General features: G+C 37.3%; 3 protein-coding genes across 10 annotated transcripts in view; 1 reads left to right on the forward strand and 2 right to left on the reverse strand.

The window, feature by feature from the left end:
* The window catches only part of LOC116778711 (E3 ubiquitin-protein ligase UBR4), a 36,706-nt gene extending 22,090 nt beyond the window's left edge, over window positions 1-14,616 (reverse strand). For all 8 annotated transcript variants that reach the window (XM_061527130.1, XM_061527132.1, XM_061527129.1 and 5 more), the window contains exons 1-40: window positions 14,483-14,616; window positions 13,997-14,094; window positions 12,475-12,611; window positions 12,244-12,364; window positions 11,910-12,175; window positions 11,669-11,832; window positions 11,449-11,587; window positions 11,248-11,370; window positions 11,048-11,178; window positions 10,668-10,872; window positions 10,218-10,377; window positions 9,759-9,925; window positions 9,289-9,454; window positions 8,643-8,821; window positions 8,090-8,246; window positions 7,821-7,924; window positions 7,600-7,743; window positions 7,305-7,520; window positions 6,950-7,137; window positions 6,459-6,639; window positions 6,277-6,382; window positions 6,041-6,194; window positions 5,412-5,646; window positions 4,922-5,140; window positions 4,672-4,842; window positions 4,453-4,598; window positions 4,225-4,364; window positions 3,955-4,156; window positions 3,841-3,884; window positions 3,532-3,667; window positions 3,155-3,316; window positions 2,887-3,035; window positions 2,694-2,800; window positions 2,325-2,539; window positions 1,839-2,008; window positions 1,457-1,669; window positions 1,047-1,211; window positions 713-907; window positions 305-489; window positions 36-197 (exon numbers count right to left, since the gene is read on the reverse strand). In XM_061527130.1, coding sequence (XP_061383114.1) covers window positions 36-197; window positions 305-489; window positions 713-907; window positions 1,047-1,211; window positions 1,457-1,669; window positions 1,839-2,008; window positions 2,325-2,539; window positions 2,694-2,800; window positions 2,887-3,035; window positions 3,155-3,316; window positions 3,532-3,667; window positions 3,841-3,884; window positions 3,955-4,156; window positions 4,225-4,364; window positions 4,453-4,598; window positions 4,672-4,842; window positions 4,922-5,140; window positions 5,412-5,646; window positions 6,041-6,194; window positions 6,277-6,382; window positions 6,459-6,639; window positions 6,950-7,137; window positions 7,305-7,520; window positions 7,600-7,743; window positions 7,821-7,924; window positions 8,090-8,246; window positions 8,643-8,821; window positions 9,289-9,454; window positions 9,759-9,925; window positions 10,218-10,377; window positions 10,668-10,872; window positions 11,048-11,178; window positions 11,248-11,370; window positions 11,449-11,587; window positions 11,669-11,832; window positions 11,910-12,175; window positions 12,244-12,364; window positions 12,475-12,611; window positions 13,997-14,094; window positions 14,483-14,607 — 6,447 coding nt within the window. In that variant the 5' untranslated portion in view covers window positions 14,608-14,616. The remainder of the gene's footprint in view (window positions 1-35; window positions 198-304; window positions 490-712; window positions 908-1,046; window positions 1,212-1,456; window positions 1,670-1,838; window positions 2,009-2,324; window positions 2,540-2,693; window positions 2,801-2,886; window positions 3,036-3,154; window positions 3,317-3,531; window positions 3,668-3,840; window positions 3,885-3,954; window positions 4,157-4,224; window positions 4,365-4,452; window positions 4,599-4,671; window positions 4,843-4,921; window positions 5,141-5,411; window positions 5,647-6,040; window positions 6,195-6,276; window positions 6,383-6,458; window positions 6,640-6,949; window positions 7,138-7,304; window positions 7,521-7,599; window positions 7,744-7,820; window positions 7,925-8,089; window positions 8,247-8,642; window positions 8,822-9,288; window positions 9,455-9,758; window positions 9,926-10,217; window positions 10,378-10,667; window positions 10,873-11,047; window positions 11,179-11,247; window positions 11,371-11,448; window positions 11,588-11,668; window positions 11,833-11,909; window positions 12,176-12,243; window positions 12,365-12,474; window positions 12,612-13,996; window positions 14,095-14,482) is intronic.
* Window positions 14,617-15,019: 403 nt separating this feature from the next.
* LOC116766130 (ubiquitin carboxyl-terminal hydrolase 39) lies at window positions 15,020-18,736 on the forward strand. Its single transcript, XM_032655822.2, has 10 exons — window positions 15,020-15,221; window positions 15,300-15,454; window positions 15,531-15,645; window positions 15,725-15,900; window positions 15,968-16,193; window positions 16,283-16,406; window positions 17,021-17,180; window positions 17,253-17,443; window positions 17,525-17,677; window positions 18,144-18,736. The coding sequence occupies exons 1-10, from the start codon at window positions 15,161-15,163 to the stop codon at window positions 18,238-18,240; spliced, it is 1,458 nt and encodes a 485-aa protein (XP_032511713.1). The 5' UTR covers window positions 15,020-15,160; the 3' UTR covers window positions 18,241-18,736.
* Window positions 18,267-20,212, reverse strand: LOC116766137 (thioredoxin-like protein 1). The gene is made up of 6 exons (XM_032655835.2): window positions 20,039-20,212; window positions 19,801-19,957; window positions 19,568-19,678; window positions 19,345-19,494; window positions 19,102-19,235; window positions 18,267-19,026 (listed from the first exon to the last, which is right to left on the reverse strand). Exons 1-6 carry the CDS (start codon window positions 20,134-20,136, stop codon window positions 18,816-18,818), a joined length of 861 nt encoding a protein of 286 aa, XP_032511726.2. The 5' UTR covers window positions 20,137-20,212; the 3' UTR covers window positions 18,267-18,815.
* Window positions 20,213-20,709: the final 497 nt, after the last annotated feature.

A 20,709-nucleotide genomic window follows, 5' to 3' on the forward strand; every position in this document is an offset into this window, starting at 1 on the left:
AATTAATTACACAAATCGCTGAGTCGTCTCAGTACCTGGATTTCAGGATGCAAAACTTCGAGAGTATTCGTAATATAGAAAGTTCCCAACGTGGCTCTCGACTCCTCACTCATCGGCTGCCAGTAGATATGTCCCGCGGAACTCATGCACAACATATGCATTACGTCGTCTTGATTTACGAATGTTACATCTCGCACCTAAAAATACAAAGAAAATTTTATTTTATTACAGTGAAAAAAAAAACTATTTATACCTTTAATAAAAAAAAATTAAAAGATTTCAATTTATAAAAAAAAAAAAATACCTTTCCACTAGGTACAAGGAAGTGATGCATTGGATTACTGAGATCCTTGCTGAGGTCGAATATCTTGACGAAGTCTGAGGTGACTAGAGCGAGCTGCGTCTGCGAACCCGGGAGCCAAATCGCCTTGATAACGTAATTGTTTGCTTCGAGACCCGTGTTGAGGACTAGGTGGTCAGCTACGGCACCTGATTTGTATAACAAGAATTAATATTTATCTACATATAATTTCCATATAAACTCATAATTTAAATGGACCTAATATTTTCGGATTACTACTCGTCGTTTTGTTATTTTTAAAACTACATACTCCTGACGTTTCGGTTACTTTGCAGCAGCCGTGGTCAGGGCAGACGAGATTTCCCGTCGGGAGTTAGATATCATAACTCATACAAATTATTCTTAACTTACCGCCGCTGTTGAAAGTTAGGACATGACATTCCTTCAGTCCACACACGGCCAGTAAATCTTCATTGCAGGCGTTGCCGCTGAGACTCAGCACAGTGAAGGGTATAGGAGCGGAGGACAAACGCGGTAAGGTCAACTTATGTTTTGAAAAGTCCGATTGTTTCAGGAGAGCTGATAGTTGTAGTACTGTTATTTTTCCTATATAACAATGAGATGTGGTTAATATTCAACATTATATTATCTGAGTGTGATTACTACACGCATGCAGATGTCACTTTGAGTGAACTTGAGAATTCTTAAAATGTTTTTCTTTATTTTAGAATTAGCAATGATTTACCTTTCTCGTGTGACACGGCGAGGTGTTGTCTCCTCCCGTGAGGCGAGGCGAGACAGCACATAGCCACCCGCCTCAGCTTGTGCGCCGACATCAGTTGCCTGATAGTCTGACCGTTTTCACCCGTGTAAGACATGCGGACGTTCTCGAAAGCGCCCTCTTGGGATCCTATTGAATAATAAATAAAATGCATTAAAGACTTAATAAATAAAAAAAAAACAAAGACGTATTCGGATTATATGCGGTCTATGTTTGACGGTTGCAGAGCGCAATAAATCTGAGCTCAGCAACCACTTATTACTTTATTGAATCATAAGTTGGATGTTAGACAGTATAGTGCTATGCTATATATATATATATATATATATATATATATATATATATATATATATATACATTTCGTCAAAATATACCTAGAGTAGGTAACATGAGAGAATCAGTGTTAGTAAACCGCTTCTCTCCAAGGTGGAGTTGAGCCAGAGCTCGTTGTGCTCGTCCGTGTGCGCCCACGGCCGCTCCTCGCTCACACGCGGCCCGCACCGGACCCGCCAACACGCTCAGGAGACGCCTCGCGCGCTCCAAACACGACGTCCACCCGCCGTACGACAACAGGAACTGACGACAACCTAAACATAAAGTTATTTTAAAAGAATAGGAAATGACAAGCACTAAGAATAGATACATTAATAGAGTTGACAATATTAGTTTAATATTATTGGTTCTATTTAAAATGAAATTCAAGGCATTTGTTTTCTGACATATTTCATCCTCCTATATATAGTGTCGGGAGAATACCGTGTATATAGTGAGCAAGTAAAGGTCGTCGTGGTGGCGCGAGCAGCGCGGGCGGCGTGGGGCTCGAGGGTCGCCTGCGGATGGAGGGTGCGGGGGGCGTGTCCTCTGAACCACCGGCAGCGCCGCGCGCGCCGCCTAGTGTTACTGAGCGCTTCACTAGAGCTTGACAGCTGTGAACCGATAATTTATTATATATATGTACATGTGTTAAATGATATGGTTTCGCTACATATATAATTATTTGTTCCATATGTAAAATATATGTTTCTAAAATGTTCCTTTGTACATATGTTTTATATCTATGATTACATTCATAATGTAATCAGAATTAATAACTGCTAACAAATCAGGGAAGATTTTAATATAGCAACGTTTTCTTGACAGCTGCTTCTCCCAAGACAATATCCATTTTACTTGAGTGACTCACAAACGTTGTTTTCAAACAATACAATCTTGCTGTCAAACAATATTCTAACAACTTCGAACCTGGAGTCAGGTTTGGCGCCACAGTCGCAGAAGAAGTTCCCGAACTTGGCGTATGACACGTCGTGGTTCCGATGGCACACCCTGGCGCAGACCGTGCACACGCCGACGCCGTCCACCATCTTGCACGTGTGGCAGTGATACCAGTGCTGGTTCATGAACTCCCGCTGCGTCACCGTGAACGTACACAGCTTGTATTGGAGCATGGCTTCTTCGTCCTATGATCAAAGTACTATATATTAGTATCAAAAACTGAAACTCTTTCCTTTTTTATATTTTTTGTACTTTTTTGGCTCCAAGGAGGATCTTGTGAGAGAAGAGAAATGCGATACTTTTTTGGTCATGTAAGTAGCATAAATATACAACACTCACAGAATCATCAGCGCTCGTGTCGTCATCGTCTTGTTGCTCGTCGGTGTAGTCGAAGTCAAATCCGAGATCTGAAGGTGACTCCCAAGTGGGACTCACAGAGCGCCAAGCTGATTTAATAAAAATACTCATGAATATTCTCTGTATTTAAAATCATTACAATTTGCATATCAATTAAACTATATTATGTACTCACTATGAGGCTGTGAAGTACCGATAGCGTGTAAGGCGTCTGCTACGTACGAGAGCAACACGCACGCCGACTCTATTTGGGGAGTCAAGCTTGCATCTATTTGACCCTCTTCCAACTTCTCCAATACTTCCGCACTGCTGAGGTTATCCACACTGTGATGATATCGTTTCCATCGTTAATTACAAGTTTTTTTTGCATTTGTTGAAGCGGCACAAAACAGATCCCATATATATAATATTAAGTATAACATAGAGGCGTTGAAATGATTTACCATGCGGACAACCAAGCGATGGCTGCGGGGAAGAGATGACGATGATCAGCCCCGAAGTGTCCGTCAGCCAGGCGGCACATATCTCGCAGGAGGTGAGGCGCACACGAGTCACCGCACACGGCGATCAGAGCCAGCAGTGTGCGCTCGCTCACCTTGTCGCCACTAGGAAATTCAATTCCAATTATAGTTATAAACTTCTTTCTTATTAGAATTATTTCGATGTATCTCTTCTTAAAATCCTAAACGAATTTTATATGAAAAATAAAATTCAAGCTCCCGCTCCTCACTCACATGTTTGATTTAGATTAGAAAACAAAGATGGACTTATTCATACAGCATATTCTACATATTTTTTATAAATCGGTTCTTAGACTCACCCGTGATGCACGATGTGTTTGCACAATAAGCTGAGTAGGGTAGCGTTATCATTGGTAGAGTCGGACGTGGGGGTCGGACCTTCGGGGACGGCCACGACGTTACTCTCCTTACTGCCGTCCGACCAGCTGCAGCTCTCTGTGTTTGATACAATATTTAATATTATATTTCCAACAAAAGAAGAATCTTCAAAATCGTTTCATGGGGGACGGTGATTTGCGAACACATAAAATAATATATACTGTCGATTGAGAAACCTCTTTCCTGGAGTAGGTAAATATATGTACATACATAGATTTTATATAACTCACCAGACTGCTGAGCCGCTTCTGATTGTGCTCTCGGAGCCGGAGAACTGAAATTTGATTTCATGTTATTATTATGACCGACTTCTAAGATAACATATCTTTGTTATCAATGCTCACGGCGTATCGAAAACTGGTAAGTCTTGATCGTTGCGGTTCACGTTGTCGTTCCTAGCATCGTTGTCTGTTCGGAAGACGGACTGCAGGGCGTTCCGGAAGGCCAGCGACGCCGGGTTACCGTCGGGAGCTGAAGATGTCGGTGTTGGCAGCTCTGTCTCCGCTGGACTGCCGTTCGCTGTGGCTACGTTGCCGTTTGTTGACGCTACCACATCAGTAACAATATAAACTTTGTAATATAATTTTATTATCATATAGTTTTTCATCACTTACCTGGTGGAACCAAACAGATGTGGGCCAGAAGATTTAATAACTTCTGGTGATCAGCCACGCCGATAAATTTGCAGACGGACACGCAAAGAGGACTATTCATATCCGAGGTGTCGCAGCCGCTGAATATCTTGATGAAAAGTCTGAAGCACATTAACCAAACATCAATAACATACATCTTAATAATATTTTTGTAGGGACACTTATAAACCATTTTATTTCCAAACTTACTTAATTACTCTCTCCGTATACGGATTCCTAGCGTTCGGGGCGGATAAAAGTATCTTGCCGAGAGCGTATCCAGTGTTATCAGCGAACACATTCTCATAAGCCACACGGCCCACTGGCCGTTCGAGTATTTTCTCCCAATATTTCACCTGTAGCAAAATATTAATATTACAATGTATATTTAAGACAAGAAAAACGTTTATAAAGTAAATAAATACGTACCATATGACGTAATGTCTTCTCCGTGGACGGCTGCAGGTGTTCTATGAGCGCCGTGTAAGTGGTCTTCAAGACATGTTCATGAACAAGTTGTTCCGCTCTGTTAGCTTGTGTAACCAAAGCATTGAGGGTTGCGGCTAGAGGCTCTGACAGGAACTCCAGTCGCCCGTCCGTCTAAACAAATTATATATATATATATTTATAGAATTTACCAACATTTAATGGTTAATGTACTCAGCATGTAAGCTCTTACCAAAGCTGGGACAATCAAATCCAAAGTCTTCTTCGTTAAAGTCGGGCTATCGGCCAGTTTGTTAGAGCCAACTTCTAGGAGCTTAGAAGCCGAATACGCCAACATCATAAGCGAGGTGCCGATGGAGTACTTGCTGTTGCTGCTAATTAACTCGCAATGGGAGGACACTAATTTGAGTACTGCACTTTCTGACGGTATAATGTGACTCTCGTAGATCGACTGGCACAAAAAAATATATTTTAGATTCATAATGAAACAATAGTAGATAATTAATATATATAAACGTAATTAAAGTGACCACGGCGGACGGCCGGTGGTTAGCCATCAATAATGAAGACAATATAAGCCTTAATTATGTAAGACAATTGAATGCTCTAAATCTTTGAAACAATTTCTCTGGTATTGCTTACGAAATACTTCAGAAAGGAAATCAATATTGATGGTAAAACATGTTCTGAAATGATAAAACGATAAAATGGATACAACATACCAAGTTAATACAGGCAAACGGCGGCGGCGTGGCGTAGGAATCTATGGCGGCCGCGACGTTCGACGGCAGCTGAGCCTTGAGCCAGGTGCCGAGAGCCGGCGGCGCGCCCACTGACGTCATAGTGTGAGCCACGCCCGCGCTGCCGCACACCTGGAGGCGGACGTTCGCCACCGCTATGTCCGACGGGTTGCTCGACGTCTCCATTAAGCTGTCCAGCTCCATACTTACACTGAGTCTGATGAATATGTTTTATAATTAGTAGAAAAATAGAGATATCTGTATAAGGCGTTGCTAAAGTATTGTTAAATCTAATGGAAAAGCATGGTGCCCTAAGTCCTAACACAAGTAGTTTCTGCTTAAAAGGATGCCCTGCTCACTCACTTTGTAAACAAAACTATATTGAAACAATAAACTATTATTATTATTATTATATATAGCAGTTTGCTGCAGAACTTCAGTTTGAAATTGCTTAAGCCGAGTCCATTTAATATGAATTAATATTAAAAATTTTCCTAAACACTATGTTTCTATTATAGTAACACACGTGGAACTATTTCAATAGGGATCCAGGTATCGGCTTATGCTCGTTTTCCACCACATATAAAACGTTATTATTGGGGCCATCATACCTGCAACATTCCAGGATCGTTTCCAATAATTCCAACAGATCAGGCATGAACTGATGCGCCTCCGACGCGGTGGCTGAATCCACGAGACATATCTTGAGCCTGACGAGGGCGGCGTCGCATGATATGACGTCGAGGAGAGATGGCAGTCCATTGCCTAATCGAATATCACGAGGTAAACATTTTTTTTATCATTAAATATATAAATGTCTTCGTCTCTGAAGGCTGAAGGTACTCACTGGTGATGTTCTGTTTAAGATGTTTTATGGTTTCAGAGGCGAGCCAGGCTGTGTATTTAATGTTATCACAGGACGCGCTCACGCCGGACAGCAAGTTTTCAGCATACTGTCAAAGAAACAAATACGTGATAAAAATGTAGTTACTACAAAGCGCATATATTAAGATTTAGTTTTCTACTTACCTGTGTGTACATCCCTTGCTTAACGAGAGCGTCCTTGAGCCAGGGGTTGAACACCTTTTTATTATCAGCCCGAGGCGCCCACACGAGCGCGTGTAACGGCAGCGGCGACGGCAGTTCGGCAGCGATACCCGCCTGCAGCTTGTCCATATGCGGCGTGGCGGGAGGCATACTCACCACTAGCCTGGAAACGTTATACGTTATATTTTAATATTGGAAAATTGTATTTTTCAATATTTCAGTTTCAATAGCGCTAGCCTTTTTCTGTTAAATAAGATTAATATCAGTTGGGCAATGCTGGTTAGAATTGTCACGAATTCAAATGCCATATAAAAATAAAAAATCACAAAAATAATAAATTCTTGCATAGTAATGGGAATAGCGCCTCGAACAAACAAGTCTTCGACTTCATTACAACAGCATTAATTGTATTTATAGACGGACAAGTGTATTTTTATACAATTTTTTTAAGGCGTAACTGTTTATTTCTTTACCTCCAAGCGGTCTGGAAGCAATAGTGTGAAGCCGCTAGGGCAGTGGGGTTCGTGCTGTAGGCTGTATTGTCGCACATACAGGCCGAGTTCAGGAGAGAGAGAATCGCGTCCAACAACAACGGGTACTTCAGCTTGTGAGGAGTTCCCAGGACGAAGTTACACGCTAGACCGTCTAGTTTAGGATTCTCCTGGAATGTAAAGAAAAAATCATACATTTTTCTAGATAATTTCTAGTATCCGAGAATCTGTGAATGGTGCCTAGTGATTATATATTTAATACTAAATATATAATCACTAGATTTTTTTAATGAGTACATTAGATTGGAAAGTGGACTTTTAATTCTGTGCATTTTACCTGATTATTGATCTCAGCGTTAGTGAGGGCGTAGAACTTTGGTCTCATAGAGGTCTCGTCCTGAGACAGGCGTCGGTACGCTTGCTCGATGTAGGGCACTTCGCAATATATACGTGATTTGATCTGTCCGCTGTCTGTAGCCGCCTTTAAATTGATATTATTCACATCTTGTGTTGGTTGAGCGAGTCCGGGGGCGATCACGAGATTCCATTCAATCTGATGAAAGATAATATATAGAAATAATGTTTATGGTCTGACTCATATAATAATGATGTAAACAAAGAAATATTCTTACTTGCTGTAGTAACGTCTGCGGAGCGTCGTAAAGATGTTTCATGAGATACTCCAATAAGAGCATCAGTCTTGTGGCCAGCATGAGCTGGTGCGGGGCCAAGGTAGATGAACGTTTCCTGTCATTAATCCCGAGAGTTTCCACCACCTGAGTAAATTTTGATATAAATAGTTTTGTCGCGTATATTTTGTTAACGTTGAGAGTTTTATTTACGTAACACTTACTTTTATGATCGCATTCGATGTTGTAAGCAGCACGGACTTTTTCTGCATCAATGTCAAGGAATGGAAGAGGTACACTAAGAGTTGGGCATGTTCCACATTCAGATCTGAAAGATATGAGAAAGGAATATAGCGCTATATACATACAAATATAGTTTTATTTAAATAATAACCCTTTTAAAGCATTCTCTTCAGCAATACAAAGACGTCACACCTTCCAATATCAAACAACAACAGAGTAAAGCAAGGGTGTAAATATTATGTCGTCGTACCTTCATAGTCATGGTCTGTACTCGGCTGCGCCTGTAACGCACACTCCTGAAGCGTGTGTACAATTTTGTGCCACATCACAAGGATGCTGTTCTCGCGATCAGCTGGCGGCTTGCTCAGGACCATACCGCCGAGTAGCTTTACTACGCGCGGACCCACCTGGTTTTATATCAAATTTAAAATCACGATTTTATATGAAAACTAGACTTTGTTTACGAATTTGCCAACAAGAACCTTGGACTTGGGCTCAAAGAGAAGTGTGTAGCGTTTTAAACAATAGAAATTTTAATTAACCTGTATCGCCATTGATAGTCTACACCATTCAAACAAAATACGGAATCATATTCTTTAAGATAATTCAGCGTAAACAACACGGATGTCCTGGATAAATATTAGCTCACGTCTTATCCCGATATCTAACGCTGAGCTGTTGTAATGTTGCATCAAATTTCGTTAAGACATTTTTGGATAAACAAACAACATACATCAGAACATCCACGCACCCTTACAAGCTTTCGCTTTTGTAATATTGGAGGCTTTATATGAAGAAATCACCTGCAATGGCGTCATATTGTTCCTATCAGATCCAGATGACAGTAGCTGCTGGTGTAGAGCCGGTTGCAGAGATGCGAAGGCGGGCGCGCCGCTCAAATTATGCAAGTATCGCACCAGGGCCGAGCTGAACGACGCGTACAGCGAGCCCAGGCGAGCGCCGAAGCAAGATGATATGGTGCCTGCAGCATAAGCCATATTAGTGTTCAATAAAACTATAACAGTCATGATAATTTATTTACTTTCTTGTATGATTTATGACGTTGGTAATTTTTTATGAAAGTGTACTTAATGCATAAACAAGGGCACAATCAAGCCAGACGGACTGCGATAATATGTATGGACTATCACCAAACTGCAGCATGCTCTCTAGTCAACCGATGTGTGGAGATCCTTTTTAACAAAAAAAGAGTTGATAATAGTTCCAATCTTCATTTCCCCAGCTCTGGTCTCTACGTGCGGTCGGCACAACATGTTCTAATCTTCTATTCTCGCCTATCAGCCACCATCTTAACGATCACCCCTTCACTCATGTCTTCCTTCACGCCATCCGTCCATCTTTGCGTAGGCCTCACATCACTCCACATCCATCCCTTCGTATGATATAGTTGATAATGGTTCCAATACGGGTCCATAATTCAATACAAACCAATATCCGTCCTGGCGGTTTCCCTGTCCAGGTCCTTGGCGAGTGCGGCCAACAGCGCTTGATGTGTATCGTGCAGCTGGAGCGCGCTCGATCCCAGGCGGTCCGAGCCCTGACTGATGATTTCCTCGGTCAAGAGATTGAATACCTCCGTGGCTAACGTTATGTACTGCAGAGAAAATACTTTATATCATTTTGAGTTAACTACACTGAGTATCTTTAAAGGCTAAGAGCTGAAAGCTGCTACAATCAATGAAATAGTTTTTAGTATCGCTTCCACAAACAAGACTTATTTCATTTTCATGTTATTTTATCCACTTTCAATATGACAAACTCCTATATATAAAAGATAAAAGCAACATTGTGTTTCTAGAGAAACAGCTTAGCATGGTATAGTAAATTTACTGACATAACTTTATTTGTGGGTAAAATAAAAATGTATAATCTTATAGGGGTGTGACGATATAACATACGGAATACGGTTCTGCCTTGTCCGGTACGATGGCCTGGTGCGTTCTGGTGTTGGCGTCGTTCGCGTCGTTGTTGTCCGTGACGCCGGCTCGAGTCAACCCGCTGTCAATGGCATCCGGGGCCACGAGGGTCGACTCAAACCACAACCCAAACAGCGGTTCGCTGTCCTCTACACATGTCAACGACATATTAAACATATGTAAGCTTTCGTTCATATAATGTTGTGTTACTAGATAAAGGACAAGCAATAGTTATGACTCTCTGTGTCGCAGGTAGTGATGTTATATATCAGACATTCGCATATACAACTTGTTTTTTAAACTTGCATATGAGCGACGTGAAAAAAATAATATTAAAGCGGGAATTGTGATTCTGGAGGTCTTTTTATGTGTAATAAAAGATGTTTCATGAATTGTTATGAATGGTCTCTAAACCTGACTCTACATGTATTGAGTGTGTACCATCATCAGTCTCAGAGTCTTCGGAACACAGTATCATGTCTTGGAAGTAAACGGTAGAGTCAGAGCGGTCCGGGTCCGCGTCCTGATGCTGCTTCTGCACCACCGCGCGCTTCAAATTGGTGGCCTTGCGATAGCAGACAACGCCTAGCGCGACTAACAGCTGAGGATATAATATTATTCAAAATTAACACATAATCATGGTCCAAAAAAACGGCGTTTTCCGAATATATTTTATATACACTCTCCTATTGTATCAAGTCAGTCGGAGGCAATAGTGTGATTAAGATGTGATCTAAGACTTTCGCGGGTATTCATAAAAAAAAACTAATACTGTAGGATTACGTTTCCGTTAAGTAACCGATGCAATTTAGATACCATTTTAATGCCAGCGGTTTCGTGAAAATCATAAGCATAAGTTATCTGACTGTAATTAATAATATGAATCTGTACCTGGTGTAGGGGCGCCGCGGTGGCCAGTCTCAGTTCCCTCTGGTGAGCGGTGTGATGAGCGAGGATCTGTAACGGCGCGGGCGAGCTCGTGCCGGCTGTAGTGGTCACACTCATAGCCTCCAGACGCGCGTCCGACAGTAACGCTCCCATCCACGATAGACAGCGACCGCCCAACGCCACCCACACTACACTGAGACCTTGCTGCCTGTTATAATAATGAATTTAAACTTTACTGTCACTCAGTTTTCACCCGCGATATTGCCTGCGGGGACTTAGAAATTGATTTCCACTAACTAAAAAGCAGAACCTTCTAGGTGACTTATCAATAGTAATAGTCTTCTATCTGATGGATGTGAGGGTATATTAATAACATTACTAACATCTTAGTCAGATTGTATGGTCGCGAGGGAACTCTTGCAGGGCTCCGGGGAGGGCCGGGAGCGCCCGCCAGCACGTGATGAAGACCGCACACCAGCACCCAGGCACCGATCATCAGGTGGTTTTGATATACCTGTTGAAAGAGTATACAACATTAATAATATTCCTATATATTATAAAATTGATGATTAATTATACTTACATAGCCGCCAGCGCGTGTAGATTGTTTAAACGTTTCTCCAACTGTGTTATAAAGACTGAGTGCGCTTTCGACTAGAGTTGCTGTCTGCTGCTCGCTCTCCTCGTCCTTTGGATGTAGGGAAGCCTGAAACCGAAATGTCAAGACATAAATAGTGTTGTATCAATTGATTATGTGTGAACAATTTATATTCCTGTTAGTTACCTGCGCTGTAGCACAACATAACAACCACGCGGTAGCTATGTCGCTGAGAGCTGAAATACGCTCTGGAGTGAATGGCTCTAAACAAGGTAGGGAGAGAGCGAGACGGCACACATGCACCTCGTTTACTAGAAAGTGAAGACTGTAACAAAAATGTTTAGTCATATTAAACAAAGGTATAAAAAATGGTTTAAAATACAGTTACAATCAAGTTAAGACTTACAGTGAGGCATCAGAGTTAAACTGTGGTACAATGGCGCTCTCCTTGGCGTTCTGCCAGCGGTTCAAGTAGCGCTGGAGGCAGGATAGAGACAAGCACACTTTCAGTACCACCGAGCCAGCTCTCAGCTCCATGAGTAGTGATGAACACGTAGATGCAACCCACTTCTGTTAACAAAAATATGGTGAGTCACAAGGCTGTAACATAAAAAAGTACATTAATATGCCTTTCTTAATTCACATACCTTCTTATCGACGGCAACTTGTTGAGACGCGTTCCCATCTTTGGTATTATCTGAGCTCTCCTTGCTTCCGGGAGGCATGGACCCAGGGATCGGTTGACTCTGGACTGTCGCACTCACAGGGTTTCTTAAGGGCAGTGTCAATTGTTCGAGTAAAGCGTCTGAACGACGTTGGGTACTTGTCGGAGCCTGCTTCTCAGTCGATGTCGTTTGTGACGCCAACGATGTTATTGGGCTTGGTATAACTGAAGATTTAGTGGGCGGTGTTTCTGTAATACATAGTTCGTTTAGCTGATTAAATACTATTATATCACGTGTCATTGACCCTCGATCATACCTGTTACATTGACATGCGGAGGCAGTTTTGCACTGTTGAGCAGTGATGTCAGTATTACCAGATCAGATTGGGGAAGGCCTCCACCATCGATACCGCATAGCCCCACAATAGGCAGTAGGAGCTGTAACATACATGTAAGTGGTATTTAGCCTATATATTTATTATTGATACTTTCTATCAATCTTTTGATGAAATGAATCTTATTTTTTATCAATCAGTGGAGAGTTATACCTGTTTTATGGACACGTTAGAAGCGGCCGTGTTGTTTGCGTCATCGTAGCGCATTCCAACTTCAGAAAGCTTTTTGAGGATTTGACCGAGAATAATTCTAAATGCATCCCGTGCTGCGCCAAGTTGATCGACTGGTACTGTATAAGAGAAAAACATTTTTTTTTATGTGACAGTTCATTTTATCTAGTTGCAAATTTTACTCCAAATTATATTTAAAAGATATACATAGTTTATGAAAATTCGGAAAAGAAAAATTAATATGTCTGTCTGTCTGTTTGCTCTGGACAATGTCTGTAAAGGCTAGATAAATTTTGAAAGAACTTTAACGTGCATACACTCTAATTTTCATACGGAATATTTTAGGCGACTTTTGATGCACTTCTAAAAGAAGGATATTCTCAATTCGATTTTATGTTTCTTACCACATGACTTCTACTATTGAAGGCTGTTTTTCAAAAATATTATTTAATCTTAGAGCTAGTCAAATGGTTGGAAGACGGTGAAAGGATGTTCGAGAAATAGAATGAAATCTAGTAATGTAACTCTGTGTTTTAAGTGGGTTTACGTTGCGGGCAAAGCCGCCGGCAACAGCTGACACTGTCGGAACGTAATCGAAATAACAAACTAAAAAAATATGTGAATTTTTTGTGAATAATTAAAATAGTTCATTATAATCATTCTCAATTTATTTCTAAGTGAGCATAATTTATTTCAGATGCTATCTTTTAAGTTTAAGAAGTAATAAATATTTCTTAATATTGCACAATGTTAAAGCATACTCATGTCTACAATACTCCATAATGATAAGAAATATATTATATCTGAAAATTATAGCCAATAAAAATGTATATTTAATACTTAATAGCATTATTTTTTTATATCAAAAGTTACATTACTACTGCTGTGTAAATACCCACTTAGGAATCTTACATATAGCCTTAAAAAGAAAAAAAAATATACAATTGTGTCCACGACTCCATACAGATTTCAAATAATAAAAATTGATGTATAGTTTAATCTTTGTTAATAATTTCAAACTGTTTCTTAACTATATTAAAGATTTAATAGTAAATTGCTTTGTTTGAATAGACATCCTAATATTAAATCACATACCATAGCGAACTTACAATACCAATTCTATTTGTAGTGCAATAAATGTAGAATTATTCTATCCTACAGAATTAAATAACAAATTATTAGTGTTTTTATGCGTATGAAAGTATATGTGATACCTCCATAAAAACTGAACATTCTTATCCATTTGTCCGTCTGTTCCTCTTAATGTCTGGAAAAGCTAGATGGATTTTGCAAGGAATTACTAGGTAATTTTTAAAGCAAAACCCAGTTATTTTAAGGTTCCCATTTCATTTCTTAAGTATCACAGTTTTGTTTTGAAAATCCAACAGAAAATAACATTACAATTATAATAAGTAGTATCAATTACAAGAGTGGGGTCTGTGCACAGCGATTTTTAAATAAAATAATTATTATATGTCTATTGAAAAATTTAACTAATACTTACAGCTGTATGCATTTTCGCTGATATAATGTGCTGAAAGACAGGCAAAGCATGTGTAAAATAGGTCATATACGTCGTCATGACTCTGGAACTCGCTTTCACTGTAAGAGTAAAAGAGTATGAGTATTTTTCGATAGCGGGTAGTATAAAATGATTTATCTTAATGCTAGAAACTTAGTACACATAAGATACTATGTTCGCAGAAAGATTTAGGATATATAAAATAGTAATTAGACAACTTTCAAAACATTTAAGATTTGCCTATCTAATTAAATTCTAATAACTGTATCGTATAGTTTAACATCATTATGTTTCAGATAACGTCCTCATAAAAAACAATTTTACGAAATTAGCGAATATAACGAAAGAGCAACAACTGAAAATAGAAAAACTAAATCATAGTAATGGTATAAATAAGAACCGCTCGATACTGAAAAGATGACTAACAGTAAAACAAATCTACAAATAATAGATACTAATAGTACCAACCTTTTAATTATAGCCTGAATAATTTCAACGACATCATTGTCGAAAAAAGGGCCATGTAATGAAGTTAAAATTGGTTTAACTGTTGTAGACCATTCAATATTTCCTCCCGATGCAGCCATTTTCATGGGTGGCCAATCGAGTAATGTCAGTGATTTAACAATATAATATTTTCGATATTTGAGTTATCATGCTTTGTATTGCCAGTATTTTAGTTCTAAGAATGTTCGTATGTACAAATAGTACACAATAAACAAAACAAGTGTATCTTAAATTGAGGATTTTTTGGATTTTTGTCATAACTAAAATAATTATTGTTCGCTTTTTTTCATTAAAAACTCATTAGTAAGAATTTTTATTTAACAGTATAAAAAGCTAGTTCAGTTTAGAAAAATCTACTCAATTGCCACCATATAATAAAATAGCAATGGCTTTTGGGTATTAATGAGTTTCTTTTACTTATTACTTGAGTTAGTAAATAATTAATAAGTTTTAGGTATGAAGTTCTGAATTCAGGACTAAGGTTCAGATCAAACATGTCAACTGTCACGATTGATTGTATTCTATTAGTGAATGGTAATTTAATGTAAGCTATTAAAAAACTTATTTTCTAAAAGCAAATTCTATAGAAAGTTTTTTATTCTAAGTATATTCAGTGACATTGAGAGATAATTGCCAAACATGAGTAATGGAGATACAATGAAACGGAAACTTAGCGGTGAAAATGGTATAGAGGCTACAGGTAAACAAAATAACAACCTAAGTATAAGTTTTATTCAATTAAATCCAAATAATTAATATAATTTGTACTCTATAACAGAACCAGCAATTAAAAGTAGCAAGACTCACATTCAGTGTCCCTATTTGGATACTATTAATAGGCATGTGTTGGATTTTGACTTCGAAAAATTGTGCTCCGTTTCTCTTACAAGAATAAATGTATATGCTTGTCTGGTCTGTGGGAAGTACTTCCAGGTATATTAAACTTTTTTTTATAGAGATATCTTGATCAATTGAGAAAAATTTATCCTAAGTAATGCTGTCATTTCAGGGCCGTGGTACTAATACACATGCATACACACATTCTGTAGCAGAGGGCCATCATGTGTTCCTCAATTTGCATACTCTTAAATTTTACTGTCTACCAGATAATTATGAAGTCATTGGTACTGTTGTTATTCTTTTTATATGTTTATTATAAATAACACTTTGTGACGTAAATATATATTAATTCATACTTTCTAGATTCATCTCTCAATGATATAAAATATGTTTTGAATCCCATCTTCACTCCGGACCAAATAAAGCAGTTGGACCAAAATATTAAAATGTCAAGAGCAATAGACGGAACCATGTATATGCCTGGTATAGTCGGACTTAACAATATCAAGGCCAACGATTACTGTAATGTTATATTACAGGTAAAATAATTATAACTGAAATGTGAATTATTATTTGAGAAAATGATATTATCATGAAAAATTTTAGTGTTTAGCACAAGTCAGACCACTACGTAACTACTTTCTACGGGAAGAAAACTATGCTGACGTGAAAAGGCCTCCTGGTGATTCTTCATTCCTGCTGGTGCAAAGATTCGGTGAACTTTTGCGTAAGCTCTGGAATCCCAGGGCATTTAAAGCCCATGTGTCTCCTCATGAGATGTTGCAAGCTGTTGTGTTGTGGTCTAAAAAGAGATTCCAATTCATCAAACAGAGTAAGCCTAGTACAATAATAAAATGAATTATCTCAAGGCGTTATAATATGCAATTAGTTATATGTGGTAACCAATTAATTTGTTTGTAGGTGATCCAATTGATTTTCTATCTTGGTTTCTCAACTCGCTCCACATGGCCTTGAATGGAACCAAAAAGCCAAACAGTTCCATAATATATAAATCTTTTCTTGGTCACATGAGAATATATACTAGGTGAGACGAATAGATTTTATGTTATAATTATAGTACTATGTTTTCAGTGTATATAAATGGCTGTGTGGTTACTTATTCCTATTTTTACACAGCCAGCCTCTTGGTATTCTATAGACACTTTAGAGAGTGCCTAGAAATTGCATGGTTTAATTTCTAAGTCACATTGTTATGATCTGATGATCAGATGCATGGCAGGCCTCTATCCTTTCATTGTAGACCTTTCTCATATAAAGACCATCTTTTGTTCCATAATACTGTATGGGAACAGAAAAGAAATGAGTATGCCTCTGTTAATGTATGTTTTCTTAAAATTTCAATTTGGGTGGCTTCAAGGCAAGTGGATAGTTATTGAGATAGTAAATGACATATATAATAAGTTATTTCACAGTAATCTGATTTTGCTCACGTGCTTGTGTGCTATTCTAACATAATTATCATGTATATTTTAGTTAAAAAAAGGAATGTAGTGGTTTTTGTAGGAATTTTTTTGTTATAGAAAATTTGGTAAATTAAGTTACTTATACATTTTTATTAATGGATAGGTACCAAGATATAGTATATAAATTTGTGATTAAAATCTTCAATAAAATATTATTATTTTTTTAATATTTCAGGAAACTACCTCCCCCAGATGCTGATGAGGCAGCAAATGTGGACTTAAATAGTGAAGAATATAACGAAATGATAACAGAATCACCATTTCTTTATTTAACATGTGACTTACCTCCAACACCGCTTTTTACTGACGAATTTAGGGAAAATATTATCCCTCAGGTAATTTTTGTTTTTTGGTTTATCAATAACCAATCAAACTTATTGCTCAGTAATATATTTTTTTTTCTACAGGTTAATCTCTATCAGCTTTTATCAAAATTTAATGGGCAAGCATCGAAAGAATATAAAACGTACAAGGAGAATTTCCTAAAAAGGTTTGAAATAACCCAACTTCCACCGTACCTGATATTATATATAAAGAGATTCACGAAAAACACATTCTTTGTCGAAAAGAATCCCACTGTTGTTAATTTTCCAGTGAAGTAAGTTTACAAGAGCTAACTGTTATATATTTAATTATAATTTCAACTGTAACTTCTGTTTTGAAAATTAATTTTATTCAGGAATGTTGATTTTGGAGATATTCTTACGCCTGAAATAAAAGCAAAACACAATGGCAAAACTATATACGAGCTTGTTGGTAATATAGTACATGACGGAACACCCGAGAAAGGCACTTACAGAGCTCATGTGCTGCACACACCTACACAGCAATGGTATGTTACTGATTATATATATGTATATATTAAATCTTAAATTGATATTGCAAAAGGGTCGTTATTAGATCATAGAAATAAGGGTTGTTATGAAAAGACATTATGAGATCCAAGACTTTCCCGAGTTTTATTCATTTAAATGAAACTAATATGTGTGTCACATCTCATCTGTCCGTGATCACAGTTGCTGAAAAGTAACCGAAACGTCGGGATTATGTAGTTTTAAAGTAATAAAATCCGCGTAGTATATCCGAAAATATATTACATAGTTTCATTGATCATCAAATGATAAGACATTTTCTGACAACTATAGTTATAAAAATTGAAATAGTTTTTAGAAAAAGTAATTAATTGATTCAGTCGGAATTAGAAACCACAATTTTAGAATTAAAATTTCACTGAGAATATTCTTCAGTCTTATCTATTCATCACTAAATATAATTGTATTGTATTCGTATCATTGCAGGTATGAAATGCAAGATCTTCATGTAACCAGCATTTTGCCGCAAATGATCACTCTCACAGAAGCTTATATACAAGTGTATGAATTGAAACAGGATTAATTTTAACATTATAAATAATATAATAGTTTTACACATAAAATGTTTTATTTATTGCTTATACAAATTTCTGTAAACAGATTCCAATCATATATCCATTACATACATTTATATGCCAAAGTCTCTACTTGATAAATATTTGAGAAAATATATTATGTTTGCTACACATTTGACACAGTCTGAACAATTGTTTAATATTATTGGGTATGCATATGAATAAAATATTCTAGACACATATTCACTTAGTCTTATAATTTTAGTCTTATAGCAGACACATTGGTATTGCAAAATGCTGTCCGAGTCCCGCTTTACAGTAAAGCATAAAAAATGACTAGCGAGGTATGTCGAAATGTTGTGATACTGTATGGTAGTGGTGAGGTGCATAAGATTCTTTTGTGAATTTTATAAGACAAGTAAATATACAAACTTATTAACACCAGTACAAGGAATGTCATGTAAGTACCCAGCTAGTGCATCTTCAAAATAAACGAAAATTGTTTCTGATATATTAAAAATACATCACAATACATCACAATAATGTTGGTGTTGAACTACCGACAGCACTGCAATAGTCGAGGCTAGTGACTTTCACCTTTTTTACCGGCAACTCGCTTGAATTCACCCATGTTGGTTGTTGAAATTGGTGAGCCATAGAAAGCTAAGTGGTCAATTTGTGTTACTTCATCCCCCGACTGGTTGTCTTTGATAAATAGTTGAATGTTCTGAACGCTCTGGAACTTGACAAACTTCAATGGTACGGGATTACCTTCTAAATCACTCAAAGATATCCTGTAAAAATTATGTATGCATCAATATTTCACTTTTTTCATGACAAATTCTGTTCTCATAATATGCAATACTAACTCCAAATCCTGAACCGATGCATTTCCTGCAGCTTGATCAAAATCAAGTGTCCTCGGCTGATTAATAAACACCTTAACAGATTTTGGACCCTTGTCACTTGGTGCTTTCATTTTGATTGAATGAATTTTAACTAGCTGTATAAAAAAATAGAATTAATTTACAATAAACTGAGATATAAATATAGCTTAATATTATGTTAATTATCATTGTAAAGTCAATGTATTTCTTGTAATGTAGGATTACCTGATTGAATGAAATATTTATGATGAGTTGTTCATCACAGTCACTAGCCAAGTGCCCATCAGCACTTGTGAGCGCATGAGACAGTGGATGATCATCAGCTTCATTCAGACATTCACATTCATTCTTTACAATGAATGTATTTAAATCCATCTGAAAGAAATATATTTTCCTATAAGATGATTACAGAATACATATTTTATATACATCAATGCATTTGACTTACATGTCCAGCAACAGAATTGTCATCATCACCGCTGTCTTCAGTGCCATAGTACTGTCTTACTTTATTTTCTAAGGATGAAGGATCGGCGCCCTGCAGCCGGTCAATTCTTGCCTAGAAAAAATAGAATTGAAAATATTGTAACTTGTAACAAAAAACAAGTTACTTTTAACTTAAAACATAAATGAATTGTTATTGAAAACTTAACAAACAATGTTTAGAGCAATCATACTTACACGATTTCTGTAAAATATGAATGTAGGCATCGCACTGATACCCTGTGCACTGGCTGTTTCGGCGCATCTATCTACGTCGACCTTAAGAAATACAGCACGTGGGAACTTGGCTGGGAGCTGCTCAAAGAATGGAGCAATACGCTGGCACGGTGGACACCTTAAAATAATATAAACATTAACAATTAAAGTCATCTTCGTGACTTATGACTTGCAATAGTGATACAATGGTAATACTCACCAGGTTGCTGTAAAATCTACTACAACCAGCTTAGTTCCAGCATTAGCCATTTCAGATTGGAAATGAGCTTCATTTTCTATCACAGTTGCTAAACCCATAGTTATAATAAATTTAACTAGAAAGAGTAACGATAATAAAACAGACGATGATACATCAAAATGGTTGACACTTCTATAGAAATTGTGTTGCCAGTTGGAAATAAAAATATTTAATTTTAAGAGTGCTCATGTAAACTGCAACATTTATAGAGGTTGGCACACACTTAAGTCGGTAAAAGATTTTAAATTCAGACATTCTACTACTATCACCTTATTGTAATTAGTTATAATTTAATCTAATAAAAATACTTTTTCATATTGTGTTTAAAAGAAAGTAATAACATAATAGAACAAATATAATATACAAATGAGTTTTCCAGGAGAAAAAACTATTTTACTTCTTTATTTGAATAAAAAATAAAACGAATTAAAGTATTAGAAAAATATTTCTGCATATTCACTTGGATTTACAGACATAAATTCAGAAGTTTCAACTAATTAATGCATCTCCAAGAAAAGGGTGAATATTATGCTGTTATTGAGATAGTGCGTTCACCATCTACGACTCCAATTCCATTTTTCTTCTACTGAAATTATAGTCAAAACTGTCTAGTCAATAAAAACATACCAAAA

This window comes from Danaus plexippus (genome assembly GCF_018135715.1).
Source record: "Danaus plexippus chromosome 3 unlocalized genomic scaffold, MEX_DaPlex mxdp_34, whole genome shotgun sequence".
Classification (NCBI taxonomy): Eukaryota; Metazoa; Arthropoda; class Insecta; order Lepidoptera; family Nymphalidae; genus Danaus; species Danaus plexippus.